At 39.4% G+C, this 23,114-nt stretch overlaps 1 protein-coding gene across 1 annotated transcript in view; it reads left to right on the forward strand.

Moving 5' to 3' along the window:
- The window catches only part of usp12.S (ubiquitin specific peptidase 12 S homeolog), a 45,538-nt gene extending 38,078 nt beyond the window's left edge, over positions 1-7,460 (forward strand). The window contains exon 9 of the mRNA XM_018250273.2: positions 1,923-7,460. Coding sequence (XP_018105762.1) covers positions 1,923-2,024 — 102 coding nt within the window. The 3' untranslated portion in view covers positions 2,025-7,460. The remainder of the gene's footprint in view (positions 1-1,922) is intronic.
- The last annotated feature ends 15,654 nt before the right edge of the window (positions 7,461-23,114 follow it).

The following is a 23,114-nucleotide window of genomic DNA, read 5'->3' on the forward strand; positions in this document are numbered from 1 at the left end:
ATTAGCAAAATTGGATCTTTGATGTGTTAATAATTCTTCCAGGGAGAAGTGCCAAAACAGCATTGTATGTAGCAGACAATAGATGTTGCACCCCCGCCTCTATTCAGACTTGGTTTTTCAGTTTTTACATATATGGCTTCTTTGACACCTCTTTTAAACCAGTCGCTCTCCTGGTCTAGAATCTGAACTTGGCAGCCTTTTTCTTTTAGATGTAGGTACACGGCTCAGTTCTGACCAGAGGAGCTGGCTCTTCTCTGCTGCCCCATACTCTGCTGCTGGTGTAACTGTTGTTTGGTTTCCCCCACATACAAATCATAGCATTCTGCACTGCACTGCTTACACAATGTTACTCTTCTTGTGCTTTCGGATGGGGTCTTTTGGGTGAACTAGTTGCTGCCTCAGTGTGTTGCTAGGTTTAAAGCAAATAGGGATGTGGTGTTTATTAAAAATCCTTCTAAGTTTTTCCACACCCCAGCTACATATGGCAGGACCAAGTTCTTTCTCCTGTCCTGTTTTCCACCTTCACCGGTAGTCTTGGTTTTTAATAACAAAAGCTCCAATCTTGTTAAAGGAAAACTATACCCCCAAAATGAATACTTAAGCAACAGATAGTTTATATCAAATTGAATGACATATTAAAGAATCTTACCAAAATGGAATATATATTTACATAAATATTGCTCTTTTACATCTCTTGCCTTGAACCACCATTTAGTGACTCTCTGTGCTGCCTCAGAGATCACCTGACCAGAAATACTACAACACTAACTGTAACAGGAAGAAGTGAGGAAGCAAAAGGCAGAACTCTGTCTGTTAATTGGCTCATGTGACCTTACATGTGGTTTGTATGTGTGCACAGTAAATCTTACGATCTCAGGGGGCGGCCCTTATTTTTTAAAATGGCAATTTTCTATTTATGATTACTCAATGGCACATACTACTAAAAAAGTATATTATTATGATAATGATTAATTTACATGAAGCAGGGTTTTACATATGAGCTGTTTTACTCAGTATCTTTTAATAGAGACCTACATTGTTTGGGGGGTATAGTTTTCCTTTAATACAATCAACACCTAATTTAATGACATCATTGTGGATTATGATAAACAGATTATGCTGATTGGAGCAACATTCCAGGGGATATATATTCTCGAAGGAAGATTTACAAGTTATTCTGAATTGAGAAAGCCAGTTGGATGACTGGTGAAACGTCTTCAAGGGGAAAAAAAACACAGCAAGTCCAGTTGATTTGACTTATTTCTATAAATATACCATTATTTCTCTTAAAATTCATGCTGTTCATTCTATCCATGGTACGTAATGGCTATGGTAAATACTGAACTAACTATTGGGTGCTGTGGGACCCATGGTGCTTCTCATACAAGTTAATAGAAAGGGATCTAAGGTGCATTTACTACCACAAGTAGCAGTGATTCAGATATTGTGTGTCCTTTGCCTTTGTTGTGTTGACCCATTGGGATATGGAGCAAACACCAAATGAATTTGCAGTATGCCGGTGCTGGATGCCAGTATTAAGCAGTGTCAGCCCTATACCCTATTGCAATTCTCAGATGTTCTTCCAAATTAATTGACAAGTGGTCATTTTAAAACCTTGGATGTCAAAGCCAGGAGCATATGCACAGCTGAATTCAAACTAGATCAGCTTCAACTGCACATGCTCCTGCCAACCAGAGAGCTGGGAATAGGGTGTCAAGTAACCAAAGATGGTGGCTGCCAAATCTACTGTGCCACTCTCCATTTTATTAATAGGTAGGCATAAACGGGACAGTATTGGGGGTCAAGTGTGGTGCAGTTGAGGTAAAGGAAGGGAGGGCTCTGCAAAGGTCCTCCGGTTTGTTCTGGTTTAATGGTTGCATTAAATTCATTTCCCTTTGTTCATTGTCTTTTATATCCTCTAGAAAATAGATGCACAAGCTATAGAGGAATTCTACGGGTTGACATCTGACATCTCAAAGAACTCTGAATCGGGATACATTCTCTTCTACCAGTCTCGAGACTGAATGAGAACCTTCTGCCTCATCTTCTGCTAATGTTAACTCGAAAAAGAATTTAGCACTGAAAAAAATATATAAGTATATATAGGAAAACATAGGCAAAAAAAAAAATATATAAAATAATAAAAAAAGAGGACAGCAAGGAGCTCAGGGGGCATTAGCGTAGTTTGCACACGCTGAAGCAAAGAACATGGATAAATAGGACAAAGAAATTCATATCATGAAAACTGATTTATTTGCTCAGGTATCCGTTTCATCAGTGCTCCTAAGCAAGACCAGGAATGGCCATTTCCTTTGGTGGATCCAACTTCCAGAAAAAGAAAAAAAGCGCGGTCCTGTTTTCTTTCTTTGCCAGCAAAGACAAAAACATGGCAGCCAAAATAAAGAACGCATGCCTACATGCTTAATTCTGACCAGTCTACGAAGCAAGTGGCAGAGACACCCTTTCTCAAATGCTAATAACTGAGCTAACTTCAGAGGAGGAAAAAAAAAGGAATCGATATTTGCGCCCAGCAACCGTATTTGCCTTTCCTAAGGAGGACAAGGAGAATTGTATAATGCATTAAACACATAGAAGTTGCGCAGTGTCTGTCTGATTGTGCAATGAGGCTTGCAGTGGAGTGATGTGTCACAAGGTTGGGAACAAAGAGTCTAGATGATCGTATTTTACGCCCCTGTTATTTGAGGGGTGCCGTTAGTTAAACTGTCTGACCTTCTATTTATTTGAACTTGTAAAGGATACTGTTCTTTTTTTTCTGCTCAATTCCTTTCCCAGATATCAAACATTTCTTTAGCAAAAGTATACTATTCACTAAATTAATTTAAAATTGTCATGTATTTTATTTTGTAGAAGAATTAACTTATTGGTCAGAAAACGCTGTTTAGAAGAGCATAGTCGATGGAACCTGAAATTGTTGTACAGTGTAAAACACATAGATGTGTGTAACGACAGTAACCTTTAAAACAACCCATGTGTTGATGCTGTTTCCAGCTCGGCAAAAGCATTGCTCTCCAACTAACTCAGAGGTTATGTCGACTCAAAGCTGAGCCCAATGGCGGGTTCCCTGCTAAGGTGAGCAAAGTAGTTCTACTTTATTTTAATGGTGGTGCTGTTGCTTTTGTGGGGGTGGGGGTTTTGTGCTCGCTAAACTAAAACAAAAACAGCTCTACAACAATGCTGCAGGATACAACAAATTCATCTTCTTCCAAAGTAGAGTTCAGAACCATCCTTTGTAATGTGAACATTACTCAGATGTTGGTTCATCGCCATTGTAAACAGCAAGGAAAGCCTTCTTTGTATATACATTTGAGTTAAGGTTACCAATCGCTTTAACTTGAACCTTTTTGTTCCTCGAACCTTGCAGGTGTAACACTGACGGATTGACATATGTTCTTCTGAGTGTGTCACGCGATTAATGTTGGAATATCATTGCAAATAGTGTTTTGCAATATTTCCTTTATACCATTAGAACCTAAGCCTTTTTCAAAAGACTTTCCACGCCCATACTGCGTAACCTTTTTTTTTTTTTTCAATAGATAAAGATGTGCTTCTGTAAATGATATAAATGTTATAGGTGGTGTTATCTGTCATAGTGGCACCAATTCATAATTATAATGCTAAGTTGTATGGGTTCTCTCATGATTGACACTTGTTACTTCATCTACCCCGACTGTCAGACAGTGGTTGAATGTAAATGCCTGGCAGATGAATGAATGTGTATCTCAAATACAGTGTAGCAGTCGTAGATATCCTGGGGCCTCTTATTCTTTTTGACCTAATGAGTGAGTTTCAGAAATCATTTTTTTACATGACTATTTGTAATGAATGTTGGTATGAGCGTATTAGCAGCACTTGTCATAAATTACATTCAAGGGGTGGGGGGTCTTTTTTTCCCATCTAAATCATTGTGCAGTTTTGTGGTCTTTTTATGGACTTAGTAAGGTTTTATCAAGGGACAGTGGAGCTACTTGATGGTAGCTTGGTTCAGACATTGACCTTCAACCTGTAGCTTTCCATCTTTTTTAGAAGTATAAAAGGTCCTCCAGACCAAGTTGCCCTCACAATAGCCTGTCTGACAATTATCGAAGGCAGGTTAGAAATATGGACAAGGAGAGCATTGACATTGATGTGGTCTTCTCATGGTAAATCTTCCTTGGCTCCTATTATAATTCAATCTTTGGCACAGGACCAATTGCATTTTATTGTTATTATTATTGCAGCATCCCAATTTGGCGCAGTCAGGCAAAGATCTGCTCGTTTGGTGACCACCAGTTGAGTTGACCTGGATGTTGTTTGGATGATGTTTGTAGTTTAGCCACAGGTTCAAGATCACTTGCCTAAACCAAGGTCTAGTTTCCAATGCTGCTGGAGACTGTATGCCTTTTGCAAACTGTTTAAAAGAAAAAAGGATTGAAGTACCTGTAGTTTCATGTAGTACACTATACTGTAATGCAGTGCTAACAACAGATTTGTTGATTTACAGAAAAGTCATGTTCGGCTAGTCATAGTTCCATGCTCTACTCATAGAAAATTCATATTGACTAAAGAACCATCTTGTTTTGGATCTCTCCAGGCCTTGGAGCTGCAGCAACAGGTTCTGCTGCAGCTCCAACTTCTGAGAAAAACACCATCTTTGACTCACTAAGGAGCAGCCATCATGTCTCAAGGGTGTCCATCAGTAACACTTAACTTGCCATTGATCATCCTTTTGTATTTTTATAGTCCCCAAACCCTCTACACCATCATCAGCTTTTTTTTCCTTGCACATCAGTGATGGGGTAGAGAGGCAGTTTCATTTTTCAATATAAATACAAGGAATAAAAAGGTTTCTTGGGAATTGCAATGTACCTTTTAATCCCTGTGGGAACAGGTGTAAATACACTTACTCGTACTCTCCAATTGCATTATTTATTGCTCCAGTTATCAGTAGTAATGGGTCACTTTTAAAGGGTAAATATTTTATCAAAATAAAGCCTCTACTAGGCAAAGCAGATTCCCCTCGCTAGAGTAGGTCCATGGTTGGCAAAAGGCTGTTTTACACGTGTTGTCATGTGGACACGGGCCACCTTAAAACATTGTTTTGTTGCCTTTTAAGCATTATTTCTTCATGTAGTAGGATATATATATATTAAACAAGGAGGTGACACTAGGAGCTGGAATTCCTATTGGTAGCTGATTACCCAGTGTGTCACCTGCAGGAGGACATCAACATACAGGAAGTGACAGGGACTAAAACTCCCAGACTTCCTTTAAGATGCAATATTTTTTCCAAAGGCCAATTTGCAATGCGATCTTCCGCATTTGTACCTAATTTGAACACTTCGTATCTGACCAGATATGCCGGATAGGCGTATACGTTTTGTCTCGGGGGCATGTCATTTGACAGAAAAAAATTGCCTTCTATGAAGAACCCTTGATCATAGATAGTTCTCATTAACCCCTAAAAACCTTTACACATAGATTTATGAATATTACTATTTATATGGCCACTTGACCTCCATGTTTTTCTGATGAATTCTGCTTAGAGCATGGGAATATATCTGCTGGCATAATTCTCTGGTGCAGTTTTCGGGACACCGAGGTACTGGTACTTATTTCTACTGAGGGACATCAGCAGCTCTTCGTTTGGTATGATATCTGTGTCATCTGGAAATGTAGGAGTTGTGCTTTTAAATAGAACAAGTACGTGAGGCCAGATCCCTAAAGATCACCCCAAGTGGCTCAAATGTCAGTCGACTGAAAACACAAGCAATTAGCGTTTTGAAATGCAGACTTCCATGCTTTAGTGCTTTCAGGTGATGGACATAGATGTCAATAGAAGCGATTTGAAGTAACCTTTTGGCTACTTAAAAGTACCACAAACATTTTTTGTTGACAGGATAACCGTTAGCTCAGTGGGTTGGGGGGCAAAAAAAACACTTTTGTATGGGGGTCACTTACAGGCATGGGTGCCTTTGAGGAAAGTACGACTGCCATACAAGTGAATTAGCTTTTTGCAAGGGGCAAAAAGCTAAAACTATGTACAGTTGTTGCCCTATGTATAGCATAATGGCTATAGTGATATCCAAACGTGTGACTGCTTAAAACGAGAGGAAGATATTGAAGGATTGCAGTGACTTTTATTAGCACGGCATTAATAGATCACACAAAAAAATTAAATATCTAGTATAGGTCAATCTAAAAACAACTGGACTTGCTGAGTAATCAATTTCATTGATTACTCAGCAAGTCCAGTTGTTTTTTTTTTTTTTTTTTGATTTACCTATACTAGATATACCATGACATGGATGAATGAAACCCTTCATAGTCAAGAAAAATTAAAGTGTCCCTTTAAAGGACAACCTCTAAGGGCAGAGACACACGGGGAGATTAGTCACCCGGCGACAAACCTCTTCTTCCGGAGCATCTAATCTCACCGAACTGCCTTCCCGCCGGCTAGAATGAAAATCACCGGCAGGCTGGCACTCTGAGCTCTTCAGGGGCAGTTCGGAGAAATTAGTCGCCCCGAAGAAGAAGAGATATGTTGCCGGACGTCTAATCTTCCCGGTTCTGACCGTGTGTCTCTGTGTGGGGGATGATGGTTCCTACTACTACAGCCAAACACTGCATTGTACAATATTCCATGAAAATACTACATCACTTTTCCAACAAATTAATCTAAACTGACATTTCCTCGGGCGCAATTTTGTCTCTTCTTTATGTTCAAGGCCAAGGTTTGTTACTAACCATTTTTTATAGCAACACACACAGCAAGTACAGAATTATTTTTGTCAAGCGTTAAAAGTAACAACGTTCATAGGATTTTTTTTTTTTTTTAATTTTTATTCTTCACCACAAAGCCCATTTCATACATGTTTTTGTGTATATATATATATATATATATATATATATATATATATATATATATATATATATATATATATATATATATATATATATATATATTATAAATTATCAGGTGGCGGATCAGGACGATAAATTTAATTTTACTTCTAGTGCAGCTAAAAATGAAAATTAAGGAAAACAAAATCACAGAAAACTTTAACGAAACGACGTAGCAAATTTATTAAGAGAAATAAATTATATTAACAAAGATGAAAATGACCAAGGTAATGAAACATTATAGAAATATTTTTAGACGTAGGGAAGACAGGGAGCGATTTCAGATGTAAATAGTGGAAACAGATTGCTGCGGGACGAGGCAACGGCCGTTTAGGACAGCAGTCTGTTATTTTGTATATTGGAAACAAGAAATTTTATGAAATGTATGTTATTTGTTAACATACCTAGATGTGTTAAACAACATATAAATTATGAGAAGTTGCACTTTTGATACAGATTTATAGATATTTGGCGGGTTGTATTAAAGGGCTTGCTTGAAATAACCTGTTGTGTTGTAATGATTTTCCTGTTCTACAGAATTAAATGAAAATGGAAGAAAACTTGATGTTTGTGTTTTTCCGTCATTTCTGCAAATGTTTAGGTCATTCTTATCCCTTGTCGTTTTACAACTTTTATGTGTCTTAAAAGAACTCTATGTTTCGACCATGACCATTAGTCCTAACTAGCATCATACTGCCCCTAAAGTCCTACACCTAAAGGCAAAATATAACCCCCCAACATGAGTTTATTAAACTGGCATTATGTAATGTGCGTAAACACTATATGAATATGAAAGACATTCATGAGTACACAGATTGAGAGGAATCCATCATAGTCTGCCACTTAGGAACCATTTTCAAATCCTGCTTAATCTGGCAATCGTTCAACCCCTCCCTCACTTTGTTCTGTCTTAAAGTGGCGAATTCTGGGTCTTGATGTCCCTCTGCTTTCCAGAGTCTCTGTGCACTAATGATACAGGAACCCACATATCGACTGGGTTTGGGTTGAAGCCCGCCATACCAGTAGGGTTCGGGGCAAGTGCAGGTTGCAGTTGCCCAGCTGAAGTGAGCAATAACTTTTATAGAACTCTGTGGCTCCACTTTCTAATCCTTTAGGATGTACCAGCTTCCCCCCCCCCCCCCCGATGTCCCATTAGAGTTTCCACCTTCTTGGCCTTATCAGCCAGCGATTTAAGGAGAAGGACCGGATTTGTGATATTATGGGACTGATTCAAAAATGGCAGGTTAGATTTTGTGAGTAGGCAGGATTTAATAGTATAGAGTAGAGGAAATACGAGATCAAGGGCAGGCTGGTGATGGAACAAGGAATTTAAAAAAAATACTGACAACTACATTGATGATAAACTTGTCGAACCTACCTCAACTAGGCCGGGGAAATACCAGCCAAGTTCTAACCCTAGTTACCTGTCACTTCTCAGCCGTGAGTTGAGTTTGGCCTGTGCCAATACAAGAGCTGTTATATATTTTGCATTCAAGTGAATGGAAGAAGGTGGACTTCACCAGCTAAAACACATCAGCAGATATGTGCCTCAGCCTAAAGGTAGCCATACACTGGCTGAACAGGTACTCTCTCTTTGGCAATGGGCCAAATGGATGGAGAGCATACCAGGGGCCCCCTTTCTTCATTGTTTGTACAAAGAGCATGAACGACTGGAACATCAGGAAGACAAAAGGTGCAGATCCTATTCACCCCTTCAGCTGCAAATGCACAGTGTACTGGCCGGATTACATTTTTTCACCTACCCAGTCCTCGAACTGACCACTATCCATAGTACATGTACAGTTGTGTTCAGAATAATAATGTGCTTAATAATGTGAATAAAGCTCAAAATCCTTATAATGGCTTTTATTTCCATACACACAAATGCATTGGGAACACTACACGTTCTATTCCAAATCAAAACATGAAACATTTATCAAATTAGGGTTATTCCTTTGCAGAAATTGAAGAAAAGGAAATATTAGGCTGTTACCAAAAATATTTATATTTACAAACTCAACATTCATTGTATAAACTAAAACATGTTTCAAGATTTTGCTTTCCTTTGCATGACAGAACTAATATTTAGTTGTATAATCGGTGTTTCTGAGAACTGCTGCACATCATGGAGTCCACCAACTTCTGGCACCAGTTACATTCCACAATTCTTCAGCATTTCTTGGTTTTGCCCCACAAACAGCATTTTTGATCTCACCCAACATGTTTTCTATTGGATCAAGGTCTGGGGATTGGGCTGGTCACCCCCGTTGGTCTGGAACCAAGATATTGCTCATTTACTGGTGTGTTTGGGGTCGTTGTCTTGTTGAAACTCCCATTTCAAGGGCATTTCTTCTTCGGGATAAGGCAACATGACCTCTTTATGTATTTTGATCTATTGAAAATATATCCCTGGTATGTGATAAATAGGCCCAACACCACAGAATGAGAAACATCCCCATATCATGATGCATGTGCCACCATGTTTCATTGTCTTCACTCTGTAATGTGGCTTGAATTCAGTGTTTGGGGGTCGCCTGACAAACTGTCTGTGGCTTCTAGACCCAAAAAGAACAATCTTGTTTTCATCAGTCCACAAAATGTTTCACCATTTCTCTTTAGGTCAGTCAATGTGTTTTTTGGAAAATTGTAAGCTCTTCAACACGTCTTTTTCTTTCAACAATAGGACTTTGCGGGGGCTTCTTGACGATAGTTTGGCTTCACATAGGCGTCTTCTAATTGTAACAATATCACAGTAACTTTACTCCTTCTTTGATATTCCTGGAGCTGATCATTGACCGAGTCTTTGCCATTTTTGCTATTCTTCTATCCATTGAATGGTAGTTTCCTGTTTTCTTCCATATCTTTCAGGTTCTGGTTGCCATTTTAAAGCATTTGAGATAATTTTAGCTGAGCAGCCTATCACTTTCTGCACTTCTTTATATGTTTTCCCCTCTCTAATCAACTTTTTAATCAAAGTATCCTGTTCTACTGAGCATTGTTTGGAACAAGCCATTTTACTCAGATGTCCAGAGAGAAATGCAATATTGTAATTATTATAAGCTGATGCTACAGGGCTGATTATTAAATTCTTCAGCCTTCTATAGTGACATTTCTATTCTATGTGTACTGTATATTGTGAGTGGGTCCCTAAGCTCAGTAAGTGACAGCAGCAAAGAGCATGTGCAGTGAATCAGCAGAAAAGAGGATGGGGAACTACTTGGGCATCTTTGGAGACAAAGATCTTTACTGCTAAAGGGCTGTGGTTGCCTTGAGCTGGCACAGAAGCCCAAAGCATAATGTACAACATTTCTAGCTACTTATTTAGTTAAGTTTCAGTTCTCCTTTAACCAGCAATGATCTGACTATGGGTTATTGGTCAGGTACATATTTGCCCAGTGTTGGAAAATGAGGCCGTTGTTTTGAAGCTGCTATCTCATAAATATCAACAACAAGCATCAGATACACATGAACTTGGGACAGGACTGGATTGCAAGCATCTGTGCCAAGAGCCACCTAATCTAATTCTGTCCAAACAAAACATTGTAAATCTGATGCGCACTGTAGTTTTTGGTTTGGACAATAACACATTCTACATGGAGAGGTATTACACTTGGTGATCTGGCTTCTGTCTGGTAAAGAGGAACAGACATTTTATAAAGCCCTGATGTAGAGCTGAAATTCTTAGCAAATGCTTATGAATGATGTTTATCCATGGTAGGAAATGTTGCTAAGACGGTCTAGAGATAGGGAAACATTGCCTAAATCGTTGTAAAACCTGTCTAGAAATAGGGCAGGTTTCCTCAGTCTGCACTGACCAGTCCTTATTTGATCCTGACAGCTCAGTTACAGAGTTCACCCCCTCCAAATGAAACCCTGTGCTTACTGTACATACAGTCATGAAAAAGTTTGGGAACCCCTCTTAATTCTTCGGAGTTTTGTGTATCAGTGTTTCCACAGCCAGTTTTTCACATTTGATTTCATTTCATACAACTGAATACTGCTTCACTAAAAATCTTTGTTCAGAAAACACAGGGATCTTCGTCAGGAGAAAAAACAAACAACCCAAATTTTTCCACAGCCAGTTTTTCACATTTGATTTCATTTCATACATTTGATTTCATACATTTGATTTCATGTTGAAAGTGAAGTAAATTATCATTCATATGGCTATGTGTGTATATATAGATATATAGATAGATAGATAGATAGATATAGAGAGATAGATATAGAGAGATAGATAGATAGATATAGAGAGATAGATAGATAGATATAGAGAGATAGATAGATAGATAGATAGATAGATAGATAGATAGATAGATATAGAGAGATAGATAGATAGATAACCAAAGGAATGGTGCACTCTGTAGACAAAATTAATACCTGGATGCCAGCATGGGAAATAAGCAGTGAAAAAGGATTGCGGCACTCAAAGGGTTTTAGTGAAAAAACAAAAAATGTTTTATTATTAAGCCTCAACGTTTCGATCCCCCACATGGATCTTCGTCAGGAGCAAAAACAAACAACCCAAATTTTTCCAAAGCCAGTTTTTCACATTTGATTTAATTTCATACAACTGAATACTGCTTCACTAAAAATCTTTGTTCAGAAAATACCCCAGTACTCGGATGTTCCTGGGAAATGAAAGACATACCACTGTTATCTTTTATGTTGAAAGTGAAGTAAATTATTATTCATATGGCTGTGTATGTGTGTATAAATATATATATATATATATATAGATATATATATATATAGATATATATAGATATAGCAATTAGCAACCTTTCTATACTTTCACATACAGTACACCAGCTAACTACCTTTAGATCTTAGTATCACAATAGCCTTTGATATTATGTCTGTCCAAAAAATCATCCAAGCCATTCTTATAGTCATTAACTGAATCAGCATCACAACATCACCCGGCAGTGCATTCCACAACCTCACTGTCCTGACTGTGAAGAACCCCCTACGTTGCTTCAAATGAAAGTTCTTTTCTTCTAGTCTAAAGGGGTGGCCTCTGGTACGGTGATCCACTTTATGGGTAAAAAGGTCCCCTGCTATTTGTCTATAATGTCCTCTAATGTACTTGTAAAGTGTAATCATGTCCCCTCGCAAGCGCCTTTTTTCCAGAGAAAACAACCCCAACCTTGACAGTCTCCCCTCATAATTTGTCTTCCATACCCCAGTCAATGTCTGAATGATTGATGTCACCCATAATAATAATTTGTGAAGCTGTCTCCATGTGTAAGAGTAGCTGGGCTTCATTCTCATCGCTTACACAAGGTGTTTTGTAGCCTACACCAATGATCATTTTATTTGTAACCTTTTGCCCAGCTGAAATATCAACCCAGAGGTATTCCACACCCTCCCCAGTACCATCCATGATTATTTCTTTAGAGCACAGCTTTACATAAACTCCTCCAGCCTTTTTAATCCCTTTGTTCCTCCTAATAAGAATGTTGCTTTTGAAATTCACCACCACCACTTACATGTTTTATCCTACTAGGACTCCAGTGAAACCAGTAATATCACAATCAGCACATGTAATCAACTTAAGCTCTCCCATTTTTCCTGACAAACTCTGTAGATTTGCCAGCATTTAGTGGAGGCTACAGCTTCTATCTCTGATATTTAAATTATGCAATGGAGAATTAGATCTAATGTTGTCGTTAGCAGTAGTACAAGATAAACATACCTTTGCAGGTATGATATATGCCCTCTCACTCTTCCCTTACTAATCCTACTGCCCAGTCTACCCTAGCTTCCCCAGAATACTCTAGCTCAGTTGTCCCCAACCAGTGGCTCACGAGCAACATGTTACTCACCAACCCCTTGGATGTTGCTCCCAGTGGCCTTAAAGCAGGTACTTATTTTAGAATTTTTGGCTTGGAGGCAAGTTTTAGTTGCATAAATAACTGCCAGAGTCTCCTGTAGGCTGCTAGTCCATATAGGGGCTACCAAATACCCAATCACAGCCCTTATTTGATATCCCCATGGGCTTTTTGATGCCTGTGTTGCTCTACAACTCTTTTTACAGTTCACAAGTAAAAAGGTTTGGGGACCCCTGCTCTAGCTCACCCCCTTTGCCTAGTTTAACCCCTCCTCCAACCTCTCAACCATTCTTTCCCTCAACACAGGATACCCCCTTACATTGAGGTGGAATCCATCATGGCTACATAGATTGTACCCCAAGGAAAAATCAGCCCAGTCTACAAGGATCCAAAACCTTTCCTTCTTACACAAACGTGTCAGCAGATAACATTTTCAAACCTGCCCAATCCCGGAAGCAACTAGTGTTGGTGGGCCACCGTACAAGAACCAATAACTGTACAAAACATATTTTTTGTATGATTTTATTGTGTTATCCTATTATTGTGTTTAAAGATCCTGTTTCAGCTCTTTATGGTTATCTGCCTTATTAAATACATAGTCACCTGTTTGAGAGTAGTTCTGCCAAATTCTTGGGGCGGCTGTGGAGTCCCACCAATGAGCTCTTTGCCCTGAGCCCCCTGGTGCTGGCAGTTGCTTCTGCAGTAGTAAAACGTTTCTCTGTGACAGATTGGCCCGGTTCAATTTAGTGTTTGCTGTGAAGTAATTCATTAATCGCTTGGGTGAAATGCACTCAATTAATGTCACCCTATAAATAGTTAGGCAAACTGAGTCCTTGAATCATCACACGGCCATGAATTGCTCATTGACTACATGAAATGAGACTTCACTTGTTTGGGGATTTTCCAAACACATCATTTATTATTTATTATATTTATTTAAATAGATGAGATGATTGCTTTTATTAATAAAAAAAATGTAAATCTTCAAGTTCACATTCATCTCTTGCCTCTTACGTGCAGCTGGATAGGTCATTCCATTCTCCAAATGCCTTTGCTTTCCGGGAACCAAAGAGCAAGTAAATATTATCCTGATGTTAAATGTGTGGAAATGTCTGCATTGGAAGCAAGCAAGGGAAATCCTAATGGCCCAGAGTGTTTAGTCTGTTATAAAACAACATCATCATAAATACTTACTGACATATTCAAATGCCCTTTTCGCTTGCCCATCTATCATCTATCTGTCTGTCTGTTTGTCTGTCTATCTATCTAATGTATCTATCTATTTTTCTATCTATATCTATCTACTGTATCAATCTATTCTATAGCTAGATATCATCTATACATCCATCTTTCTATATATCTATATATCATCTATCTATATCTACTGTATCTATCTATTCTATATCTATCTATCATCTATCAATTTATATATCTACTGTATCTATCTGCACATACAGAATATAATAGTCCAGCACTAATGCATTACCAGCCTACCAAACAGCAGGGAAATACTGCTAAGGACATTCTCAATGGTTTCAAGATAGAATTTGTCTATAGATTCATGATATGTTGTGTTAATACATACAGCACCTAAAGTAGTGTGTTGAGAAAAGTGAACTCTTTAACAGCTCTAATTGGTGTAAGTGTCAGGCTCTGCTGGGATTTGAGCCAGGGACCTTTGGGGTTCTGTTTTTAAGCACTGGGCCAGGTGAGCAGCCTGTAGGGTTGCACGATAAATGTTACCTGGCCTTTGCAGCCCTAGCCCAGCAGCCTGATTGGTTTGCAGTCAGCCAATCAAGGTTGACTCTGCCCTATTTAAAGCCAGCCCTCCAAACACTCTTTGCCTGAGCATTGGTGCCTATACTAGCAGTGTGGCATTGTCCCTAGCTAAAGGTTCCTGCTCTAGCCTCCCTGTCTTGCCTCGTCTGAACCCTTTCCTGTCTTGTCCTGCCTTGCTCTGAACAATGTTTTGTTTACCTTGCCTTGATCTGCCTTGCCTTCCCCTTCCAGTTTTGCTCCAGTCCTGCTTTAAACCTTGTCATGCCTTGCCTGTTCCTACTCCGGTTCCAGTTCTGCTTTGACCTTGATCTTTCCTTGCTTTAACCTTGCTTTGACCCTGCCCTGCTTCCCTTACTATTCTGAATCTTGTTCTACTCCTCACTCCAAACCTGACCTTGCCTTGACCTTACCTTGCACCTATCTCTTCTTCTCCTGTCTGAATCTTGTCCACCAATCCTGATCCTTATCTTTTCCTTTCCCGCTATCCAGTCCTCTCGCTATCCAGTCCTCCCGCTATCCAGTCCTCCCGCTATCCAGTTCTCCTGCCCCCAATCTCAAGTCTGCTCCCGATCTACACCCACACCGTCCTGCTCTATCCTTTCAGTGTGCTCCTGATCAACGCCCGCACCGTCCTGCTCTATCCTTCCAGTCTGCTCCTGTCTCCTGAACTGACCTACGCCCTCTCTGTCCTTGTTCCTGTCCAGTCTGCTCCCCATCCTGTTTTGATTCTACAACCTTGTCACCCTGATCCTGCCTTTCCTTGTTGTGTTCCCTTTGGCACATACAGCTCCAGCCTCATGGACTCGCCCTTCCCTCATCTACCTCCACAGCGCCCCCTACTTAATCTTTGACAGTAAGTGTGCATCCCTGTTGACACTGAAGAAAGGTCCAGAGAAGAAGTCTGGTTATTCTTGGCAATTATTTAATTGCTTTTCATTTTTTTAGTCTTAGAATATCTGCAGCAAACTAAAAGGGGAACAACCCACCCCATGAACAATGAACTGCAAATACCATGGAAAAGGTTTTTTTTATTGGATTTTTTTGCAGTGAGACCTTTTCTTTTTTTTTATGTGTATTGAAGCATACACAATATAAATTATGTCACACAGCTTTATTCGCTTTGATTTGTTGATGTTCAATTTAGGATCCCTAACCTGTCTGATTCAGAAGATCAATTAATTAAGCATTTTATTTAAGAAAATGTGGCTGAACATTTAGATAAACCCCTTGTGCACTTGACAATTAGTTGGCTAAGGACTCATTTTAACATTGACTTTTGTCTTACAGAAAAATTAGGGGTGGCTTTGTGGGCTGCACTTTGCAGCATTGGATTTCTGAGTAGGATTGCCACCTTTTCCACTGGCTATACCCGAACAAAGGGGGTGGGGCTAATGGCATCAGGGGCGGGCCAATGATGTTGGGGGGGTTATGATGGGGGGTTATTGCATTACTTAGATTAAATTGGCAGGATTTCTGTCCAGTTTTATTAATGTTTGGAACTGCACAGTCCTTTAGCAAACTGGGATGTCCGGTTCAAAACTTGACAGGCAGGAACCCTAGTTCTGCCGATATTCTGCCTGATGAGTAAGCCTAATGCTTTTATTGAAATGATGGGATCTATTATACAGAAACCAGTTATATTAAAAGCTCAAAAATACAATAATGCTCATTTTTGTCTGATTTGCTATTTTTGTTATTTTTCAAAACTGTATTTGATAACTAAGCCATGTTAATAGTAAAAATCATGGTGAGTATTATAATATTTAGATGTTTTTCATTTATTGGCCAAATTATTTTTTGGGTTTCACAAGGCTGCAAACGGACAGTTGAGACACGAACAGGCCTTGTAAAAACCTAAAAAAAAAACAGAGAGGTGGAGTCCTGAGTTTAATATTGGCTTGGGCGCTATTAGCCGGGAATTTGTATCTTAATTAATACAGGCAGACTAATTAGCCTTTGTGAAGGTGACTTTAGATTGTAAGCTTTGCTTATGAATTATGTTTATCTCTGTAAAGCAATGCGTAAATGTGTCAGCACTATATAAATAACGAATAATATTTAATAGTAGTTAAAGAGCAACAGGATGTTACACACGTTGGCATATACACTGCAGTGGGAAACTAGTGAAGTTTATAGAACTTTATGCAAAAGTGTAGCTGGAAAATGGTTATTTTGGAAATGGAATAAGGAAACCAATGGCTCCAGTTTGTATCCTCATTATACAGCAGCTGAATCATAGTCTCATACTGACATCTAGTGATACACCTTGTACATTGTGTTTCCATACTAAAGCATAGCAACCAACTACATTCCCAGCATGGAATATGACAATAATTCTGATTTCTTTCTGGATTTTTGATTAATGAATAATTTACTATGTTAAAGCCCAGGAACCAGTGAAGATCCCATAACCCCCTTACCAGCCAGAAGATGGAGATTATAATCTGTTCAAAAGGATAAAATTGGCAAAAAAAAACTGAATTTAGATAAGAACTAAAACTTCAGAGATTAGAGGTTTTGACATGTTTAAGGGCCTTCATATGGGAATGGGACCTCTAGTATCCTTATAAAATACTGCAGGGAGCGCAGTGTCCCATGTTAAGTATATAGCTGATTGGTGGTTTGAACGAGAGACTGGAAAATGAATAGGAGACGTCCTGAAAAGAAAGATAAGGACTAAAAAGTAAACAATAACCATTAATTTGCCATTAAATAGAGTCACGGAGCAATGTTTTTTTGGCACTGGGACATCAATGAGACATTTAAAAGCTGGGAAGAGGCAGAAGAGAATGGCAAATAATTCAAACACTATAAAATGAAGACCAATTGAAAAGCTGCTAAGAATTGGACATTATTATTATTAACATGTATTTTTAGGGGGTCACAGCGCTGGAAAATGTTTTTATACAAAGAACATATAGAATTACATACACAGCGACCAGTAACCATTACAAAAGGGGAAGGCCCCATGCAAAAGAGCTTACAATCTAAAGGGAAGGGGAATGAGACACAAGGTGTTGGAGTGGGCAAGATCAGAAATAAGCAGGTGAGAGATGTAGCAAATGGCATTACCTTTGGTAGCTAAACAGAATGAGGGTAGGCTTCTCTAAATAAGTGTGTTTTTAGAGAACTTTTGAAAACAGAAGGGTTGGGAGAGAGTCGGAGAGACCGTGGGAGAGAATTGCGGGATATTGAAATATACCTTTAATGCAGAGAATTGTTCCATCCCAGGACCAGAACTAGGGGTGGACAGAAGAGACATTTGGCTAAAACAGGGGTCCCCAACCTTTTATACGCGTGAGTTACATTCAAGTGGAAAATGTGTTGGGGAGCAACACAGGCATCTATAAATTAAGAGCTTTTGATTGGCTGTTGGGTAGCCCCTTTGTAGACTGGCAGCCTACTAGAGATTCTGACAGTACACCTGTCAGACCAAAACTTGCCTCCAAGCCTGAAATTCAAAAATAAGCACCTGCTTTGAGACCACTGGAAGCAACATCCAAGGATTGGTGAGTAACATGTTGCTTGTGAGCCACTGGTTGGAGAACACTGGCCTAGAGCATAACAACTGCGGAATGTGCTATTAGTGATGGAGTGGATGATGTGGCAAGGATCCCGGGGGGTGTTTGGAGCAGGCTGGGGATGGCGTGGGTTTATTAAGTCCATATGGGCCAAGAGGGTGCAGGGCTTTGAGCAGTTGCTGAGTGGGAAGGGGTATTGGGGGTGCCAACAATGTGCAGCATGGGTGCCAGTCCCACTTGGCATAGCTCTGTTAGCTGGAATCCTGAGGGACAGAATGACATTCATAAATTTAATATCTGTATTTTAGGAGCTGTGAGAGCAGGTTCATTCTGGAAAAGGTTTACAAAGTGTAGAATAATTGTGCTATTGACTCACATGCCAAATAATGAAACTAGGGATGCACTGAATCCAGGATTCGGTTCGGGATTCGGCCAGGATTTTGCAGCCGATTCAGAAGGATTCAGATTCGGCCGAATCCTAATTTGCATGTGCAAATTAGGGTGTAGAGGAAAATCGCATGACTTTTTGTCACAAAACACTGAAGTAAAAAAAAAAGGATTCGGGGGTTCAGCCAAAATAGTCCCAAAATCCAAAATAGTGGATTTAGTGCATCCCTTAATGAAACCAAGAGCTGTTAAAAGATTAGCTCCAAATAAACTAAACATAAACTGCCCCCGGGGCCATCCTAGCAGATAATGATTGTTCAGCCTAGGGTACGTGCAGCAGTTGTATTTGCCATTGCAGACTTTACAATAACAAGGTTTTTATGGTGCCAGAAATGTGACATTTGCAACTGCGGTGCTGATTGCTTCTTTATCAGATCCATGGAGCGACTGCAGCCTGCTAGTTAAAGAGAGAAAACACATTTGTTATAGGTGTGAGACTTGCAGGCGCCGAGGACATGATCAAACACAGGGAAGAGTAGTGTGTTACTCACATGGAATTCCTGTATCAAAGGGGAAACTTTACCACGTTATCATATAAATATGGAAATGTGCACATTTCTCTCTACTGAACTTCACTTTAGTTTTTAATGACTTTAATGATCCAGTTGCCCCCAATTTTTTCCCTTGCTCATTTGGATAAAAGCCACTTTAATGTCAGTCTATTGTATTTCGTCAGGTTATATTTAATTTATGTGATGCAAGCATCAAGCCATTCATGGGGGGCATTGCTAGGTGGTCCCCAACTCTCATTAACACTTTGAAAGTGGATATACAAAGTGTTATGTTTTGAGTAGCCGAGGATGAGTAGAGTATAAATTTCCATGGGAGTCGCCATGTTTTGCCCTACCCCCAACAGGTAATCCAAAGTAACAGCCCAGTCACCTGGTCCCTGTAATTTGCACCCAATATACAGTTAATCCACTACTGAAAATAAAAAATGCACCCCAATTACATTAGAAACAGGCAGCACCAGACAGAACAAGGAAAGCAACCTTGGGTGTTACTGAGTAGAACCAGGATGTGGTCACAATGCACCCAAAATATAAAAGTAATCAGACAGCATCTTTGGTTATATAAAGAAAGATTATGGTCTATCTAACTCACCCTCCCCCATTCTGTGAGGCTGCACAGTAACAGCACCCTAAAGGGCAGCATGGACTGTTGGATTGCCTCTCTTTTCAGTATTTAGCGATGACTGATGGGGAGATTTGTAGCCCGCCATGAAAATGCCCGACTGTAGGAGACAAATCTCCTGAAAATGCCTTGCCACTGGAAATAATTGAAATTGCCGGCGTTAAAACCAACAAATTGTTTCATTCTTCCAGCAACAACCAGTGACTTCGCAATATGTTGGTTTTACTGCTGGTGATTTCAGTTATTTCCAACATAGAGTAATTTTCGGGAGATTTGTCACACACTGGTACATAAATAATCGTAATAAACAATCTTCCCCATCGACCACTGACCTTATAATTCTGCTCTACTCTACACCCAACCCTGGTAGTTAACATGATCTCACCTCATATCCAGCTTGAAAACGAAGTTGACCAAACCAATAAGTGTGATCCTACACTCCTAGAGAGTCTGAACTAAACAGCAGTAAATAAAGGTTCTCAATAATTGCTTTGACATTTTCTCCAAAGTTCTGCAGGTTTTTAAACTGGTTCTCATTTGTGACATAGATGCTATTAAGTTCTCGAACGGTTGCCTTTGGCTGGGAATGTCACACCGAGCCAGTTTGCAGTGATGAATTTGCTCATTATTAGCTTAACACTGATGGCATAATATTTCCCCATCCTTCCACCTCCCTTTGGCTTGAATGGAAAAGCCTTAGAGTATTGTTCCAATACCATGCGCTTGACTCACTTGAGGGGCTTGAAGCAGTGACTGAAGGGTTCAGCCAGGTGAGCTTTGGGACAGATTTGGGGAGAAAACCTATTTGCTCCCCACGATACACCTGAAATCCCTGCTTGAAGATACATTTTGGTGGGATGAACATTTATTTGCTGTACTAAATATTCTTGGAACTGTCTATGGCTGATACACCAGTGTTTCCATATCTCTGTAAGCTTCAGGGTGGACCAAACCATGGACTGAACCTGCAAGGGTGGCTTGAACCAAAAATAGCTAGAAAAACTTTGTAGTAAAGCAGTGATCCCCAACCAGTAGCTCATGATAAACATGTTGCTCCTCAACCCCTTGGATGTTGCTCCCAGTGGCTTCAAAGCTGCAGCTTATTTTTCAATTCCAGGCTTGGAGGAAACTTTTGGTTGCATAAAAAAACTGTTTGCATTGCCAAATAGAGCTTTCTGTAGGCTTATAGTCCACATAGGGGCCACCAAATAGCCAATCACAGCCCTTTGTTGGCATCCTCAGGAACTATTTTCATGCTTGTGTTGCTCCCCAACCCTTCTTACATTTGAATGTGTCTCACGGGCGAAAAAGGTTGGGGATCCCTGTCGTAGAGCATCACTTTAGGCAACACATTCAGTAGGGTGACGTCAGGGTGATAATATGTAGGCACCTCCATGTGAGAGTCACACCATAAACCTAAAGAAACATTAGTAACAGTCTTCAATAGAATCTTCATTGTAGCCTGTGCACTTATTTCCCTCTCCATATTGTTTCTGTCTGTCTTCTCTTCCCAGCCCATAACAAATGCAGATTATTAAGGAAAGGACCTCATCAAAACTGTGTATTGAAAATATTTCTTTCTTCGTCTGTTTCTGTTTATGTCTTGTAAAGCACTGACTACATCATGGTGCCATATAATTAAATACAATTCCATGTCTTTGCCATTTCAAGAGCTTGAATCTTTCAAAAATCCTTTGTTTTATCAGAATTTCACCTTTATTAACACTAATAAATTCCATCAATAACCCAGTACAGCTGAACCTACAAAAGCATAAACTGAGCACGGAAACGTCTCATACTGTAAATGTCTCCTTGCGAAAAAAATTCATCTTTATGCTCCTGGTTACTGATCAGTGACAAGAGCCTGTGCCAGTGCAGCCTGACAGAATTACAAGTTATTTTTACTCTAATATAAGCAATAAAGTAATTGTAGAACCCATAAGGTAAATATGTGTAATCTTTATTTGGAATAAAGTAGCTGTTATAAACCTTTCTGTGAGGCCAACATATCCCAGAAGAGACAAGGCCTGACAGCATGAATAACATAAAGTTCCATGGTGACAATAAGGACCTGGGGATTTCTGGATAAAGGGTTCTTCTGTAATTTGGATCTCTATGCTCTAAGTCTACTAAAAAATTAAACATAAATGAGACCCAATAACCTTGTTTTGCCACCAATAAGGATTATTTATATCTTAGTTGGGATCAAGTAAAAGCTACTGTTTTATTATTACAGCGAAAAAGGAAATCTTTTAAAAAAATTTTTTAATAATTTTATTAAAATGCAGTCTCCCATTTTATCCAAATAATACAAATTTTAAAAAATGATTTCATTTTTCTCTTTAATAATAAAACAGTACCTTGTACTTTATCCTAACTAAGATGTAATTACCCCTTGCTGGAAGCAAAAACACCTTATAGGGTTAATTTAATGTTTACATGATTTTCTTTTATGATTATTATTATATTATTATTAACATGTATTTATATAGCACCAACATATTGCGTAGCGCTGTAAAGTAAATGTGATTATACAACTAAATCACATGAATTATATACATAGAACATGGAGTTACATACATCACAATCAATACCGGTACAAAAGGTGAAGAAGGCCCTATGCAAAAGAGCTTACAGTCTAAAGGGAAGGGAGTAATACACAAGGTGTGGGAGTGGGCAAGATCGAATCAAGTGGGTGAGAAATGTGGTACTGTATGTGGTGTTGCGTTTGGTAGTTAAGCAGAGTGAGGGTAGGCTTCTCAGAAGAAGTGCGTTTTAAGAGATTTCTTGAAAGCAGAAAGGTTGGGAGAAAGTCGGACAGACCGTGGGAGAGTGTTCCAGAGGAGGGGTGCAGCCCTTGCAAAGTCTTGAATGCGAGCATGTGAGGAGGTAATGAGAGAAGAGTTGAGTAGCAGGTCAGTAGAGGAGCGTAGTAAGCGATTGGGTGAGTATATAGAGATGAGTTCAGAGATGTAGGGTGGGGCAGATTTATGAAGTGCTTTGAAAGTCAGTGTCATTAATTTGAATTTGATTCTGAAAGGTAACGGAAGCCAGTGCAGGGATTGACAGAATGGCGAGGCAGAGGAGGAGCGGTTGCTGAGGTGTATGAGCCTCGCAGAAGTGTTCATTATGGACTGGAGAGGTGACAGTCTCTGGAGGGGAAGGCCAATAAAAAGAGAGTTACAGTAGTCTAGACGCGATATGATGAGAGAGTGAATACGAATTTTGGCAGCATCTTGGGTGATAAATGATCGTATTTTGTATATGTTCCTTAGGTGGAAGTGACATGATTTAATAAGTGACTGGATATGAGGAGTGAATGACAGGGCAGAATCTAGAATAACCCCAAGGCACCGGGCCTGTGGAGAGGGGGTGATAGTGGAATTGTTAACTATGATGGATACTTCCGGGATGTTACTGGTGTTAGTTGGAGGAAAGAGAATCATTTCAGTTTTAGAGAGGTTTAATTTAAGGTAGTGTTGCGACATCCAGGTAGAGA

Source organism: Xenopus laevis, chromosome 2S (genome assembly GCF_017654675.1).
Source record: "Xenopus laevis strain J_2021 chromosome 2S, Xenopus_laevis_v10.1, whole genome shotgun sequence".
In the NCBI taxonomy this organism is placed as follows: Eukaryota; Metazoa; Chordata; class Amphibia; order Anura; family Pipidae; genus Xenopus; species Xenopus laevis.